Genomic DNA, 14945 nt, shown 5'->3' on the forward strand with positions numbered 1-14945 from the left:
ATGAATTTTCCTTGGAAAACAAGTTTTCTCATCTGATTTTTTAAGTTTTCAACTTGATTTTTAACATCTTTGGTTAATAGATACAAAATCTTTTTTTCTGATATTTTCAATGCTAGGGGTTTAGGGTCACAGTGCCTGTGGAGGTGTCATGTTAAGACTGTACACTTACAGCTCACTGGTATGTTCTAAGCAGGCCAAGGGCACACCCACATTCTTCAATCTACTTTTTTAAAACCCAGTGTCCTAGTTTCTGAGCTGTCTTCGTAATTTTTCAACTGGCTCTTGTGGAATTTTTCCTGCTGCTTTGTGTCCTGTTCATGGCTGTCTATGAAATATAAAGATGAGTTTGGTCTGCAAAAGTTAAAAACATCATCAATCACTGTTACCTGGGAAAGTCTTTCTGAAATTTTGATCTCTAGCAGAACACTTATTTCTGAGTTTATTAATTGGTCTTTGAAATTCTCTTATCAAGAGAAGGCATTCCCCAGGCATAGTTATGTAACCCAAAACAGTTTCATCTCTAAATCTTAATGTAGTCTGTCTTTTTTTCACAATGCCCAGTGTTCATTGAACTGATGTACCAAGTCATAATTGTCTCCTATTTGTGGTTGTTTAAATATCTTCTGTTTTTAAAACATAATTTATATTTATATAAATATTTTGTTTTTATTTACATTAAAAATACAATTTTTAGTTTTATTTTATATTATTTCCTTAATTTCTAGTTTAGGAGTAAGATTTCTGGGTCAGAAAAAATTATTGTTTTCAGAGGATTTATAAGTGCTGACCTGTAAATGGGTGTATTACTCTTACAAAAATTGGAATTGAATAATAGTTCCATGTTAGATTGTAGTATATCAGTTCAGTTCAGTCGCTCAGTCGTGTCCGACTCTTTGCGACCCCATGAATTGTAGTATATAGGAAACTTAATTTAGAATTAAATGAAAGTTTCGATTGTATCATGATATCGTCATGAGGGAGGTAGTAGCTACAAAACCCTAATGCATGTTCTAAGGTATCCATTGTACACAATGAATTAACTCCTTTCCTGTGCATCTAAAAGGGTAATGGGAGAGTTGGAACAATAGTCACTCAGATCGTTTCCATATCTTCATTATAGCTTTCAAGCAGTGTGGCCAGGTGCACTTCACTTAAAATCTTTTTTTCCCTCAGTTTTACCATCTTTAAAAAAGGAGATGTTAGAATTCATCTTTCAGTATATGTTCAAAGTTAGCAGCACTGTAATTAATAAGCATAAATCTTGCTTATTACCTATAAATCTTAGTACCTATATTTAAGGGGTTAACTATTTTATAGAAGTCAGACTTTACTAATAGCTATTACTTTGTTGCTCAGATGTTCATTTTATGGGCTTCCCTGGTGGCTTGGCTGGTAAAGATCTGTCTGCAGTTGTGGGAGATCTGGGTTTGATCCCTGGGTTGGGCAGGTCCCCTGAAGAAGGGAAAGATTACCCACTCCAGTATTCTGGCCTGGAGAATTCCATGGATTGTATAGTCCGTGGGGTTGCAAAGAGTTGACCACAACTGAGCAACTTTCACTTCATTTTATTGGGAAATAGTATATAGTACTGGGAGTAAGAATACAGGATCTGAAGTTATAAATTGCCTGGATTCTAATTTCAATTCTGCTACTCAACTGTGTGATATTGGGCAAAGTATCCTCTGTAACCTTGGGTTTCTTAAGCATAAAATGAAGCTTTAATAGTAATAAAAATTGCGTTATATTTAAAAGTGCTTATGAGCGCATTCCTTATACATGTTAAACCTCAATGCATATTAACTTTCAATAATTATTTTTAGTATAGTTATTGTATTAGTTATGTATTACTACATAAGAAATTAGTTCAAAACATAGCTTAAAATAATGATAAATGTTTATTACGTTTTTGTTTCTTCGGGTCCAGAATTTAGGAGCAGGTTGGCAGGGGGTTCTGGTTCAGTCTCCTTGCATTCAAGGTGTTAGTAGGGGCTCAGTTATCATAGTGTAATTTTTAATCTAATGGCTATAAATTTGATGTTTTGCAGACCATGTCTTCGGCAGTGGTACAGTTATATGCAGCAGATCGGAACTGTATGTGGTCAAAGAAGTGCAGTGGTGTTGCTTGTCTTGTTAAGGACAATCCACAGAGATCTTATTTTTTAAGAATATTTGATATCAAGGTGAGTTTTGTTTTGCCTTAACTTAAAGTGTAGATGATTAGGTTTTCTACCTCAATTGTAATTTAGTATAGATTTGTTTATCCTTTATGTAATATTTAAATTATACTTAATGTTAGATGAGTGAAGCTTGGTTTGAGATATTGAAGCATGGGCATTGTGATCAAATTGGCAGTAAACCCTAAGCCAAATGTGAATAGTTGCCCATTTTATCTGTCCACATATTAAAGGTTTTGCTGGTTTGTCTCTTTTTATTCTTTTGGATTTGGACTTTGCCCACATTCTCTTATTTTCTAATGATACTCTTTTTATTCCATCCTGTCCATCACAGACTAGCATATATAGTTCTTGCAGGGAACTACAGAAGTGTATCTTAGCTTGGTATGTTCTTATTTACTGCAGCCTGGATTTAAAGTATTATACAATATCTATAGTAATGTATTTGCTGCCTATTTTATGTTGTTTCTCAACATAGGTATATTCAGATTTTCCCAGCTTTGTATCCCTCTGTCTCAAGTGTAAATCCACCTTGTCTTAGATTGGATGCCCTTTGTCAGGAATTCATCTCTGATAGTCACTGTAAAAATCATCTTTTTGCTGAGATGAAGTCTCTGTTTATCTTTTAAAATCTTTTCTGTGGGTAAGCCTCCTTACTTAATATTTATGTGTGGCAATAAGTATAATAGGGTTGTAGTTACAAAAAAAAAAAAAAAAAAACTATAAACTCCTGGACAGTACTTATGATTAAATAGGGTGTAATCAAACTGCTTTACTTTTCTGGGCTTCGGCTTATTTATTTGTAAAGTGCACTGACCATCTGGGTCTGTTGCAGAGTATTTCCCTGAGAGTAAGTTTAAGTCACTGCCCTTTGTAAATTAGTAATTTGTAACACCCATTTCACATACTTCAAGACAGCTGAGAGATGTGGTGTACTCCTGTTACTAACAGGAGTTTAACCATAGCAGCGAATTCTAGGGGGTAGGGAACACATGCATAGTTTAAAAGACACTCCTAAGTCCTTTGATATATTTCTCATCAGCAAGGAGAAGCACTATTTAGAAAGCAGATATACATAGAACTCCACTGAGAAGAAGGGGATTCCATTATAAAGGTCATAATGTGTGTAGTGGTGGTTTAGTTGCTAAATCATGTCCAACTCTGTGCGACCCCGTGGACTGCAGACCATTAGGCCCCTCTGTCCATGGAATTCTCAGGCAAGAATACTGGAGTGGGTTGCCATTTCTTTCTCCAGGAGATCTTCCCAACCCAAGAATTGAACCCAGGTCTCCAGCATTGCAGGCAGATTCTTTACCAACTGAGCTATGAGGGAGGCCCCATTACATGTATACAGCATTTTAAAATATTTTTGAATTGGTGGTCTAGGTGGAACCTTGCATTTCAGAATAGGGCTGTGATTATATTTCCTTAACCAGTCATCTCCAATTATAGGTAACCATTGCTAAATACTTACAATTAGCCACATTTGGTATTAAGGTTAATTATATTTCTTATACTAAGGCTATCGATATGACAGTCACTCATGGATCCCTTAACCATAGTTTAACCTTGTATACTTCAATCATCATTCTCTTTCTGCTCATGATTGATAGTACTTATACCAATGTTTAATTAGGAGTTCAGTTCAGTTGCTCAGTCATGTGACCCCATGGACTGCAGCACGCCAGGCTTTCCTATCCATCACCAACTCCCAGAGCTTGCTCAAACTCATGTCCATTAAGTCAGTGTTGCCATCCAACCATCTCATCCTTTGTCGTCCCCTTCTCCTCCTGCCTTCAATCTTTCCCAGCATCGAGGTCTTTTCCAGTGAGTCAGTTCTTTTCATTAGGTGGCCAGAGTATTGGAGCTTCAGCATCAGTCCTTCCAGTGAATATTCAGGACTGATTTCCTTTAGGATGGACTGGTTTGTTCTCCTTGCTGCCCATGGGACTCTCAGGAGTCTTCTCTAACACCACAGTTCAAAAGCATCAATTCTTTTGGAGAATTAATTAATCAGAATTAATTTTGGAGAATTAATGATAATTTATTAATAATAAATCAATTAATTAGGAGACCACTCTGCAAAAGTTAGAAATTCAAAGATTGTTAATGAACAGTACAGAGAAGGCATATTTGACCCTCTCAGTGTCTACAGAATTGAGGAAAAAAGAATGAAATCCAGTAATACTTGATATGTACACTCTAAATACTGCTGATAGAACTATGCTTTGATAATCAGTGCATGTACAAAAGAATCTTACCACTTCTAACATTGATGATCTAGTAATTGTTCTAGATATGTATTTGACCAAGTATATATTTGGAAATGCTTGGCTAACAAGATTATATCTTAGCATACTGAGTTCAACTCACTTGGTATGTAATTTTTATGAAAGAAACAACCAATATTTACTGTTTTGTTGCTACTTATTAAATTGTGTGATATGTTGTTTATGTATTGTACATATATGTGCTCTGTGTGTAAAGGCTATTAATATAAACAGTGCCCTAATATGAGTCATCTCCTTTATTTTTGTTCCTTTTCTTTTTTATTCCTAGAGGTTTTCTTATTGGTGACTCTTATTTCAACTTTTGTTTTTTTCTAGGATGGGAAACTATTGTGGGAACAAGAGCTATACAATAACTTTGTATATAATAGTCCTAGAGGATATTTTCATACCTTTGCTGGAGATGTAAGTCATATTTCCTTTATTTCCCTGCTTAGTGTAATTGCGTTTACATTTGTCTGTGGAAAGTATGTGCTTTTTGTGTAAATCCATTGTATAAAATATAAGGAGTTATTTTACTTTTAAAAGCCTAGTCACAGATATTACGGCTTAATAGGAAGCAATGGCTAAGATTTTAAGGGAAAAAAAAGGTTTCCGAGAGGAATGTAAATGTAATTTGGCATGTAGAAGAGGTTTCTTTTTCATCTTCTCTGTCTTATATAGTTTTAACCTGTCTGTGTGATTTTGGACAAATAGTTTAACTCTCTGAATTTTAGTTTTCCTGTCTATAAAAATGAAACCCCTAATCCATGGTAACTTTTAAATATTGAAGATTATATTGCCATACAAATTATTTTGTGAAAGAATAATTCATGGCCTAGAAGAGTACTAAAATGAAGTGTTAGCTGTTCACTTCTCTCCAACTCTTTGCAACCCCATAGACAGTAGCCCACCAGGCTTCTCTTTCCATGGATTCTCCAGGAAAGAATACTGGAGTGGGTAGCCATTTCCTTCTCCAGGGGATCTTCCTGACTCAGGAATTGAATCCAGTTCTCCCGCATTGCAGTCAGATTCTTTATTGTCTGAGTCACCAGGGAAAGTGAGACAGGGGAAACAGAATTTTAAAAATTTATTGCCTGTACCTGGGAACAGGGCTTCTTTGGTGGGTGAGGGGTAAAGAATCCACCTGCACTGCAGGAGATGCGGGTTCGACCCCTGGGTTGGGCAGATCCCCTGGAGAAGGAAATAGCAACCCACTCCAGTATTCTTGTTTGGGAAATTCCATGGACAGAGGAACCTGGAGGGCTGCAGCCCATGGGGTCACAAAAGAGATGGACACAACTTAGCAACTAAACAATGACAACAACAGCAACGTACTGGGGGACAATGTTAAAATGATTTTTGTACTACATACTCACAGGAGTTGTCTGAGGGAGGACTAGATTGAGTGACTTTAATACTCTTTGTTTGCATATTTGTATTTCCTAGATTTTCTACAATAAAAGGTTGGATTAGATGATATATCTGTCTTTTCAAAATGTATTTTCTTCTTTCTTTGTTATTTTTCACATTTTTCGTCATTGTATGTAAATATATGTACATACATAAAAGTGTGGACTAAATGCCATTATAATGTTAAGTGTGTTCTCACACTTTTAATAATGTACGTGAATACCTGTAATTAAGCTGCAAAATAAAATCATAAAAAAGAAAGAGTTGATCTGCATTTGATCAGTGTTTCTAGTGTTTGCCTTTTCAAATCCAAATGTTTACAGAGCTCTATTGAAGGATCAAATTCTGTTCACTTTTTTTTTTTTTTATTGAAGATGAAGTATCAGTTTAACATTTGAGTGTCTACTGTAACATAATAGTAGTCTTTTACTCTACCTTGTCCATGCTTTTTGCCTTCTTAAATTATTCAAGTGATTAAGTTCTTGTGTGCTAATAAAGTAAGGTTGCTTTCTTCAGAAATGTACTTTTGTTGGTTATTAACTTTTTTGTTAAATAAAGCTAAATTTATAGGTTTTGTTGTTTACCTTTTCTGTTGAAAATATTTCAGACCTGTCAAGTTGCTCTTAATTTTGCCAATGAAGAAGAAGCAAAAAAATTCCGAAAAGCAGTTACAGACTTGTTGGGACGACGACAAAGGAAATCTGGTAAGCATTTTTAAAAAATTTCTTTAAACAGGAGCTGGCTGTGGCTTACGGGACAGATCTGTTCTACCATCTATTTTTGTAAACAAAGTTTTATTAAAAACAACTATACTTGTTGATTTACATATTGTTCTTGACTATATTTTCTCCCACAACACAGTTGGATAGTTGACAAACACTATGAAGCACAAAGGCTAAAGTAATTCCTATCTGGCCCTTTACACAAAACAGGTCACTAATTTTCCCTTTAAAAAACTGACTATTTTTATTGGGTTGATTTTCTTTTTTTTTTAGAGAACTCCAGTAATCTTTTTCGTTGATAATATTTAACATACACTGACTCTTAATGTTTGCATTTTTATTTCATTATTTGTAACTCACATTTTAAAAAGTATTCTATATTTTGTGAACAAAGACTTTAGGCAAGCCTAGAAGCAGATATGCAAAGTTGCAAACAAGATCTGTAAACATTGCTTTTTCTGTTTTGTACCTAATGTTGTATGTTATAAAATCATAAGGAACTTAGTTTAATGCATGAGACTCTAATATATATAAGATATTAGCAAATGATGCAGGATAATATAGAGCTTTAAATTCATTGATGTAGAACTAACTACTCAACAGTAGTCAACTACCAGGCATTCCTGTTGTAAAGTGGGAAAAGAGTGATTGAGAAAGGTAAATCTCTCCAGAATCATCTTCTTAAGCAGATCACTTGTAGGACAAATAGCTTATGGGAGATACAACCAGCAAATAGATCCCCTTGAAACTAGCTATGCTCATATATTCCTTGAAAAAGTCTTTTTGTACGTCCAAGTATACGTTACCCCAGTTTGAAAATCACTGTATTCAAGGATCTGCTTTACCAGTAAGAGGGAATAAATCATGAAAAAGGACAGGAATATAAAGGCGTGTGTTACATTTTATACATGTTAACTTATTTTAATGGGTTTCCAAGGAGGAGGTAATGTGCAAAATGAAAATAAAATGAACTGAGTTGTTGCCTCACTGTCATCTTATTATATCCTCTTTGTAATGAGTGAATAGAATTATTAGGCACCTATTGTTTTTTACTCCTTTTTGGAGCCAGGGTTGTTTACCGCTTGATTCCATGCTGTGGAAGAATTTAATTCTGTGGAAGAATTTGAGGTTCAGTTCCTATTTCAGTGACATGTTGTGGTGCTAGGCCAGAGGCTCCCTGGAACTCCTTTTAGTCAAACTGTGTGACATTTTCAATATAAAAACAAGTTTAAAACACTTCTTACCATGTGGAATAATTGACTTTGAAATAGATAGGGCACCTAAAGGTGTCTTTCACCTGGTGCAGGAATTCTGTTTATGCAGTTCTTAAGCTTTTAGTCATAGTGTTTCAGAAGCAGAAAGATGGAAACCCACATGGGAGACAGCTGATTTATCACTGGGCATCCTGTCATGCTAAGTCAGCCTTCAGCCTCGCCTCTCTTTAACTTAGATGCATGGGGACCAACTTTTGGAGCAACAAATAATCAGCCAGTTTTAATTTGGAAGCCATCTACCTACCGTGCCCTCCTTAGGCCTTCACTTCTTTAGCTTAAGCACTTCCATTTTGTTATTCCTCACATAATATAATTTATAGACTCACTGTCTGTATATTGTGCTCTGAATGCACTATAGATTTTTATATCTTCTTCAAATGATCCACATTTAGAAAATGGTCCTGCTTCAAATATGATGTTCAGGTTTGAATGTAGTACTCCAACCATGGTATGACTAGTACTGTGATACTAAAAACTTCCCCTGATATGATTAAACACTATTCTGCTAATGTTTCTAGTAAACACTTTACACCATTCGCTTTCATTTTTAGTTCAACCAAAGATCTCTTTTTTTCTTAACATGGTACTCAAGCCAGGGTAGTGTTATATTCTAAGTAATTGCATTTTAGAACTTATACTCTGAACTTTACATTATCTCAGCATATTTCCATGTTTGTGTCACCACCAGTTTAAGAAGTATTTCCTCTCTGGATGCAGATGTAACATCACCTTAGAAACTAGAGATTTGACATTCATGGACACAGGATGTGCTTATATCAAATGTTTCAGAAAATTACTTCATCAGACCACCGGATGGAGTAATCCATTTGTATTTCCCATTGCCAGGATTTTCAAATTGCCCCTCAATTAAATCCTATTAATTTTAGGATTGTGACTGTTTAGAAACTAAATATTTTATTATATTTTTATTTATGGTATTTGGAAAATTTGGAATATTTTGGAAATATGATTTTGGAAAATTTTGTATTACAAAAGTCTGTGGAAATTGTGTTTGTTGGAAATTCTTCAACCACTTTTGAACTTTCATGAAAGGAAAATTGTGTCAAACCTAGTATGAATGCAAGACTATGAGTATGAATGCAACAGGTTAATAGCAGTTCTCTCGGTATTACTCCTCCTTAGTTGGCTATAGTTTTTCAGTGTTATTTCTGTCTGCCCCCATGCTTAGGCATCTATAGGTGTTTTCATTAGCTTTATGCTCTCATTCAGTCCCATAGCTTTAAATACTATTTGCTGCTGACTCCCAACATTTTATCTACCCCCTTTGACCTCATTCCTGACCTTCAGACTTGTGTGCTCCAGTTGTGTGTCAGAATAGCCTTCAAACTTATATGTATGAACAGAACACTTAATCCAGGCTCCCCAACCTGATTTAGACCTGCTCCTACTCTCCTGGTCTTCCCTGTCCCAGTAAAAGGCATTGGCTCTACCTTGTCACTCTGGCTCACAGAGGTTCTTCATAAACCCTATCAGTGAGTCCTATTGTCTCTGCCTTCAAAAACGTGTCTTGAGTCTGTTTCTCACTTCTGTTGCTACCACCCTAATCCAAGCCACCGTCGTTTGTCATCTGGACTACCTAACGCTCTCACTTGTCCCTCTGCTGTCACTGTATGCCCCTTACTCTCTCTTTTCCACATAATAACCAGGCAGAACTTTTAAAAACAGATTAGATCATGCCATTTGTATTCAAAACCTTGTAAGAGCTTCCTATCATATATGAAATACAGTCTATATTCCTTAACCCATGTCTTGTGGGATCCTACATGCTCCAGTTCCCTGGTTTCCCTTCTGACTTCTCTCCTTCCACTCTTCTTTGGTTCACTGCAGTCCAGTATTATGGTTTTGCCTTTATGCTGTTCTCTCCTGAGGGCCTTTAAATATGTTCCTTCTCTTGCTTTATTCAAATGGTGCCCAAATGTCAGTTCCTCAGAGAAACTCTTATTAACCACTTATAAGAGTAAGACAGTTTAGATGAGTTAATTTTTTATGTTGGTTTTTGTATTACATATGTCTAATAATATTCTTTCAATTTATTTCCTAACAGAGAAAAGACGAGACCCCCCAAATGGTAAGCTCTTCAATAATTATTGATCAAAAAAATTTTAGGTTGTAATTTAATCCTTGTAGAAACAAGTATCATAGACATTGTGCTCAGTTGCTTCAGTCATGCCCGACTCTGTGCAACCCTATGGACTGTAGGCCGCCAGGCTCCTCTGTCCATGGGATTTTCCAGGCAAGAAAACTGGAGTGGGTTGCCATTTCCTTCTCCAGGGGATCTTCCGACCGAGGGACTGAACCCAAGTCTCTTACATCTCGGGCATTGGCAGCCAGGTTCTTTATCACTAGCGCCACCTGGAAAGCCCCATCATACACATTAATACCTACTATTTAATATGTATGATTAAATACTGTAGTATATTGTGTTCTTATTTTAAAATAAATAATAGGTGGGGACTTAGAAATGTACTATTCTTTGGCTTTTTTCTAGGATGAGGGAAGACAACAAAGGCTGCCGTTCATTATTACATCTTAATTCCTTATGTACAGTTGATTTAAGTTCAAAAATTATACAAACTGGTCTTAATGTTTTCCTTAAAAAAAACAGTAAATGTTATCTATCATATCTCTTCATTTCCTGCTCTCATGTTTCTTTTTTTTCTTATTTCAAAAGATTATTTTGCAATGGGAATGTGAAACTAGCCCCTTTCAGAATGAACACTTAACTATTCTGGTATGTTTAAATAAATAGTAGCTGTGCTTACTGTGCTGATGTGTTTAGAACACATAGTAGCTGCACATAATCCTCTTTAATTTGATAATGAAGTAATGTGGATTGAAGTATTAGTAACTGAAATAATACAGATTCATTTATTTAAAATATATGTATTTATACTAAAGAATAAAAACAGGATACTAAGATATAAAAGACAAGGTCCTAGATCTTTTGTGCAGAGTTTCATCCTGGGTCCCATAAACTCTGGCTGAAGTTTTGTGCTAAATGTTGTATACATGTTCTTTTCTCTGGGGAGAGGGGATCCATGGCTTTCATCACATTGAAATGGGATCCCTGATCCTATGATAGTAAAGAACTGTTGTTCCAGGAGCCTTTGTTATAGTGGGGAATATAGCTGCTGCTTTTTCAAAGGCATCTCAATTATCTCATCAGAATATAGGATGATTATTCAGGGAAACATTTAATATAGTACAGAGTTCTTAATATATGACAACTGTTGGTGGTGGTTGGTTTTTGTTTCTTTTAAACCAACATATTACTTTCTGATTTTGTCCTTAAATTTGTTTTTGTGATATAATAACATGAACCAGACATTGCTGTATTAAATTTTGGATTATTTACCTTATTAGAATTTTTTTAAAAACTTGACTACCTTCAATAGTACTTAATATGTGCCAAGCATTGTATACTTTGACTTTCTCTTTGAATGGAAATTTTTAATACTTAGTCCTGTAACAGGACTGCTTGGGGATAAATAAAGTAATCAAAGTGTTTAGCATGGTGCTTAATACTAGTTACCATGATGAAGACAGTGACAGTGATCATACTCACAGCTACCCTTTAATGGTCATTTGCTACCTGCCAGGCACTGTCCAGAAACCAATTGAAGTAGCTGCTATATTATCCCTGATGTAGGTGAGAAGACTGGCACGATAGGTGACTTGCTCAGGGTCACAGAACTAGGAAAGTGGAGCAAGATTCAGTCTCAAGTGTTGCAGCTCCAGAGCCTGGCCCCGTAACCACTGTGCTGTAACCACTGTGCTACATCAGGATAGTTTTGAAGGAAAAACTGAGACCTAGAGAGGGTACGTAACATGCCTTGAGGTGTGCAGCTAGTATGTCACAGAAACAAGGGAAGCAGAGCAGCTGAGCCAGAAATCTTGCATCTGTGAACCTTTAATGTAGCATTAGAAGTTTTTCCACTTGTGTGCTCAATATTTCAATCTCCTCTTTTAATTTATTAAACTATTTGGCCTTCTGTGAGCATATATTAAGTAGCAGTGTGGAAGGCTTCCTAGTGTTAGCATCTTTAGGGAAAGTAATCTGAGATTATAAAGTGTAGATGTTGTACAAATAACATAATTAAAGTTAAGGATGTAAGTACTTTTTGATTTCTGTAATTTAATTAATACATATAAAATATGTTTTTGAAGAGGCACCTAATCCACAATGGTTTGAATTTGGATATTCTTTATGTGACAATGATGTTTTATAACTTTATTATCTCTAGTAAGAAATACTCATAATTAAATTTAGTTTCTTTCTCTGAAATGGTTCTTGTTTTAAAATCTTAAAATATAAAGTTTTAACCTTTTGGCACAGTGGTCCCAAACTTTTTTCATTAAATAAACAGAAAATTTTAAAATGGTATTGTTAAAAAATTATACAGCATGTGTTGCCAATATTTGCATACTTATTTATTTATAAGATACACGTACAATTATTAATAGAAATTTTCATATTTTTCCCTGCAGTGCAGTTGCTTGCCTTGTTCTCCCCATGGTGGAGAGAGGACTCAGGAATGTGGCCTATTGCTTTTCTGCATTTGCTGCGCTGCCACTAGGTGGCGATGGATACTTTTAACTGCCTTGCAGAGTCCATGCAGGGGCTTTGTCCCAATCCTCATTTCGATCAGTCTAGCCGACCTTTTCAAATTGTAACTGTAAAAAAGACACTTTATGTAGAAGTAACATGTATTCCTGCCCTAAAGTACAATTAGGACATGTGTTTTCCTCATTAACTCCTAATCCATACACTTTTTTTTTTTCTTTATTGGTCAACCTCACCTTTTAACTCAGACACTTTCCAATGATTTGTTCTCAGCTTTATGACTGCTTGACATCAGAGGTCACTAGGCCACCTGTTTCTCAACTATTTTACCTTGGTGAGAGCTCTCTGCTTTTTATGTAATTAAGCGGAAGAGTTTAGTTTGTTCTTTTAGTTTTAAATTTAACTAGAAATGCTGTTGAGTGAGAATATTAAAAAACCTTTTCTCTGACAGTTGTCGTTCATCAGAAGAAGGTAATTTGTCATAACTGCTTTTTGAAAAAGAAGGGAAACAGCCCCCCTTCATTATGTATTTACGTAATACATGTTCTTAGGATGAATGTAATTTCAGAAATGGAATAAGTAAAGTTTACTAGAAATGATTTATTTCTGTTACCATATCTTTCATAAACTTTATTTTAAAAATGATTCTGTACTATATACAAGTTATTAATTTTTTAGTCTGTCACTTTTAACTATTTAATTAGGCTTTAGAACATTATTTTAAATTTATTTCCTAACATCTTCAAACTGTAAAGTAAATGCTGCCAACAAAAATTGCCAAACACTTAGTCTCTTGAATGTGTAAAAAGCCCTTTTTTCTAAATTTTGAAACTCATAACCATTTCTTGTAACAGTTGGACCACAAACTAAGAGAACTGATAAATTGGTAAAGACATAAAATATACTTATTGTAAAGTTAGTGCTGTTGATCAGTCTTGGCATTTAACTGTTGTGTAAAAGGTACTCTAGTTAATAGAGTAGTGGACTAGACACCAAGACAGCAGAGTTTACCTTTCCCTTTGTCACTGACTGTGTGACTTTAGACAGGTCACCTGCCTCTTCCTGTCGTTAATTGTTGTTTTTTGTTTGTTTTGTTCTTTATTATAGAAAGAACACATCTGAGTATCATTCTGTTGGTGATGACACTGTCCTTAGTTTTTGTCTATAAAATGAAAGATTTTGAAAAACTAGCTAATTTCCCAGCTTATACCAGTTTTTTTAATAGGTCTCTAAAATCTGAATTTTTCTATATAGACTTAATTAAGTAGTGTTTTAACCAATACTGATGAAGTTTCTGTGAAATAAGTAAGTAGCTAATGGCACAGCTTTATGAACTGCTTGGTAGATGCATAACAATATATCCACACCTGATTTTGGAGGAGGGTGAGGAGGGGAAACTTTGGTATTTATTCTGAATATCAATTATATTTCATTCCTGTCCTTTTCATCCTTGACTTTCTTCAGAGATGGCTGAGTCATTTTCTCCAGTGAGTTGTAAATCAGGCTTACAAGAATCTTAACTTTATTATTTCCCAGAAAAGAATTTACTAGCTTGAATAATTTAAACTGTTAACTTTACCAACTTTATACCATTTAGGATATTCTTAGGATAATAGGTTACTTTTATATAAACTAAAGTAACATCAAAATATTTTTATTTTTCCTAAAATTAATTATAATCGTTAAATTTTTGTTTTGTTTTTCCGGCTGCACCACACAACTTGTGGGATCTTAGTTCCCCAACCAGGATTGAACCCAGTGCTCATGCAGTGAAGTGCAGAGTCCTTACCACTGAAACACCAGGGAATTCCCAAATTTCTGTTGTTTTATAATGGAGAATCTGGTTATTCCTTTATTATTGCTTTTTGGACACACCTATTTCAGGAAGGATGACAGCATAAAGAGAGTATCTAACTCTGATATACCTCAAACTGACTTCAGTTCAGTTCAGTCACTCAGTCGTGTCCGACTCTTTGTGACCCCATGGACCACAGCAAGCCAGGCCTCCCTGTCCAAAACCAACTCCCGGAGTTTACCCAAACTCATGTCCCTTGAGTCAGTGATGCCATGCAACCATCTCATCCTCTGTCGTCCCCTTCTTCTCCTGCCCTCTATCTTTCCTAGCATCACGGTGTTTACAAATGAGTCAGCTCTTCGCATCACGTGGCCAAAGTACTGGAGTTTCAGCTTCAACATCAGTCCTTCCAATGAACACCCAGGACTGATCTCCTTTAGGATGGACTGCTTGGATCTCCTTGCAGTCCAAGGGACTCTCAAGAGTCTTCTCCAACATCACAGATCAAAAGCATCAATTCTTCGGCACTCAGCTTTCTTTATAGTCCAACTCTCACATCCATACATGACCACTGGAAAAACCATAGCCTTGACTAGACGGACCTTTGTTGGCAAAGTAATGTCTCTGCTTTTTAATATGCTGTCTGGGTAGGTCATAACTTTCTTTCCAAGGAGTAAGCGTCTTTTAATTTCATGGCTGCAATCACTATCTGCAG

At 35.5% G+C, this 14945-nt stretch overlaps 1 protein-coding gene across 2 annotated transcripts in view; it reads left to right on the top strand.

The window, feature by feature from the left end:
• The window catches only part of WASL (Wiskott-Aldrich syndrome like), an 81467-nt gene that overhangs the window by 39995 nt on the left and 26527 nt on the right, over positions 1 to 14945 (top strand). For both annotated transcript variants that reach the window (XM_027539108.1, XM_027539109.1), the window contains exons 2-5: positions 2046 to 2180; positions 4781 to 4867; positions 6462 to 6558; positions 9916 to 9939. In XM_027539108.1, the coding sequence (XP_027394909.1) occupies positions 2046 to 2180; positions 4781 to 4867; positions 6462 to 6558; positions 9916 to 9939 (343 nt within the window). The remainder of the gene's footprint in view (positions 1 to 2045; positions 2181 to 4780; positions 4868 to 6461; positions 6559 to 9915; positions 9940 to 14945) is intronic.

Source organism: Bos indicus x Bos taurus, chromosome 4 (genome assembly GCF_003369695.1).
Source record: "Bos indicus x Bos taurus breed Angus x Brahman F1 hybrid chromosome 4, Bos_hybrid_MaternalHap_v2.0, whole genome shotgun sequence".
In the NCBI taxonomy this organism is placed as follows: domain Eukaryota; kingdom Metazoa; phylum Chordata; class Mammalia; order Artiodactyla; family Bovidae; genus Bos; species Bos indicus x Bos taurus.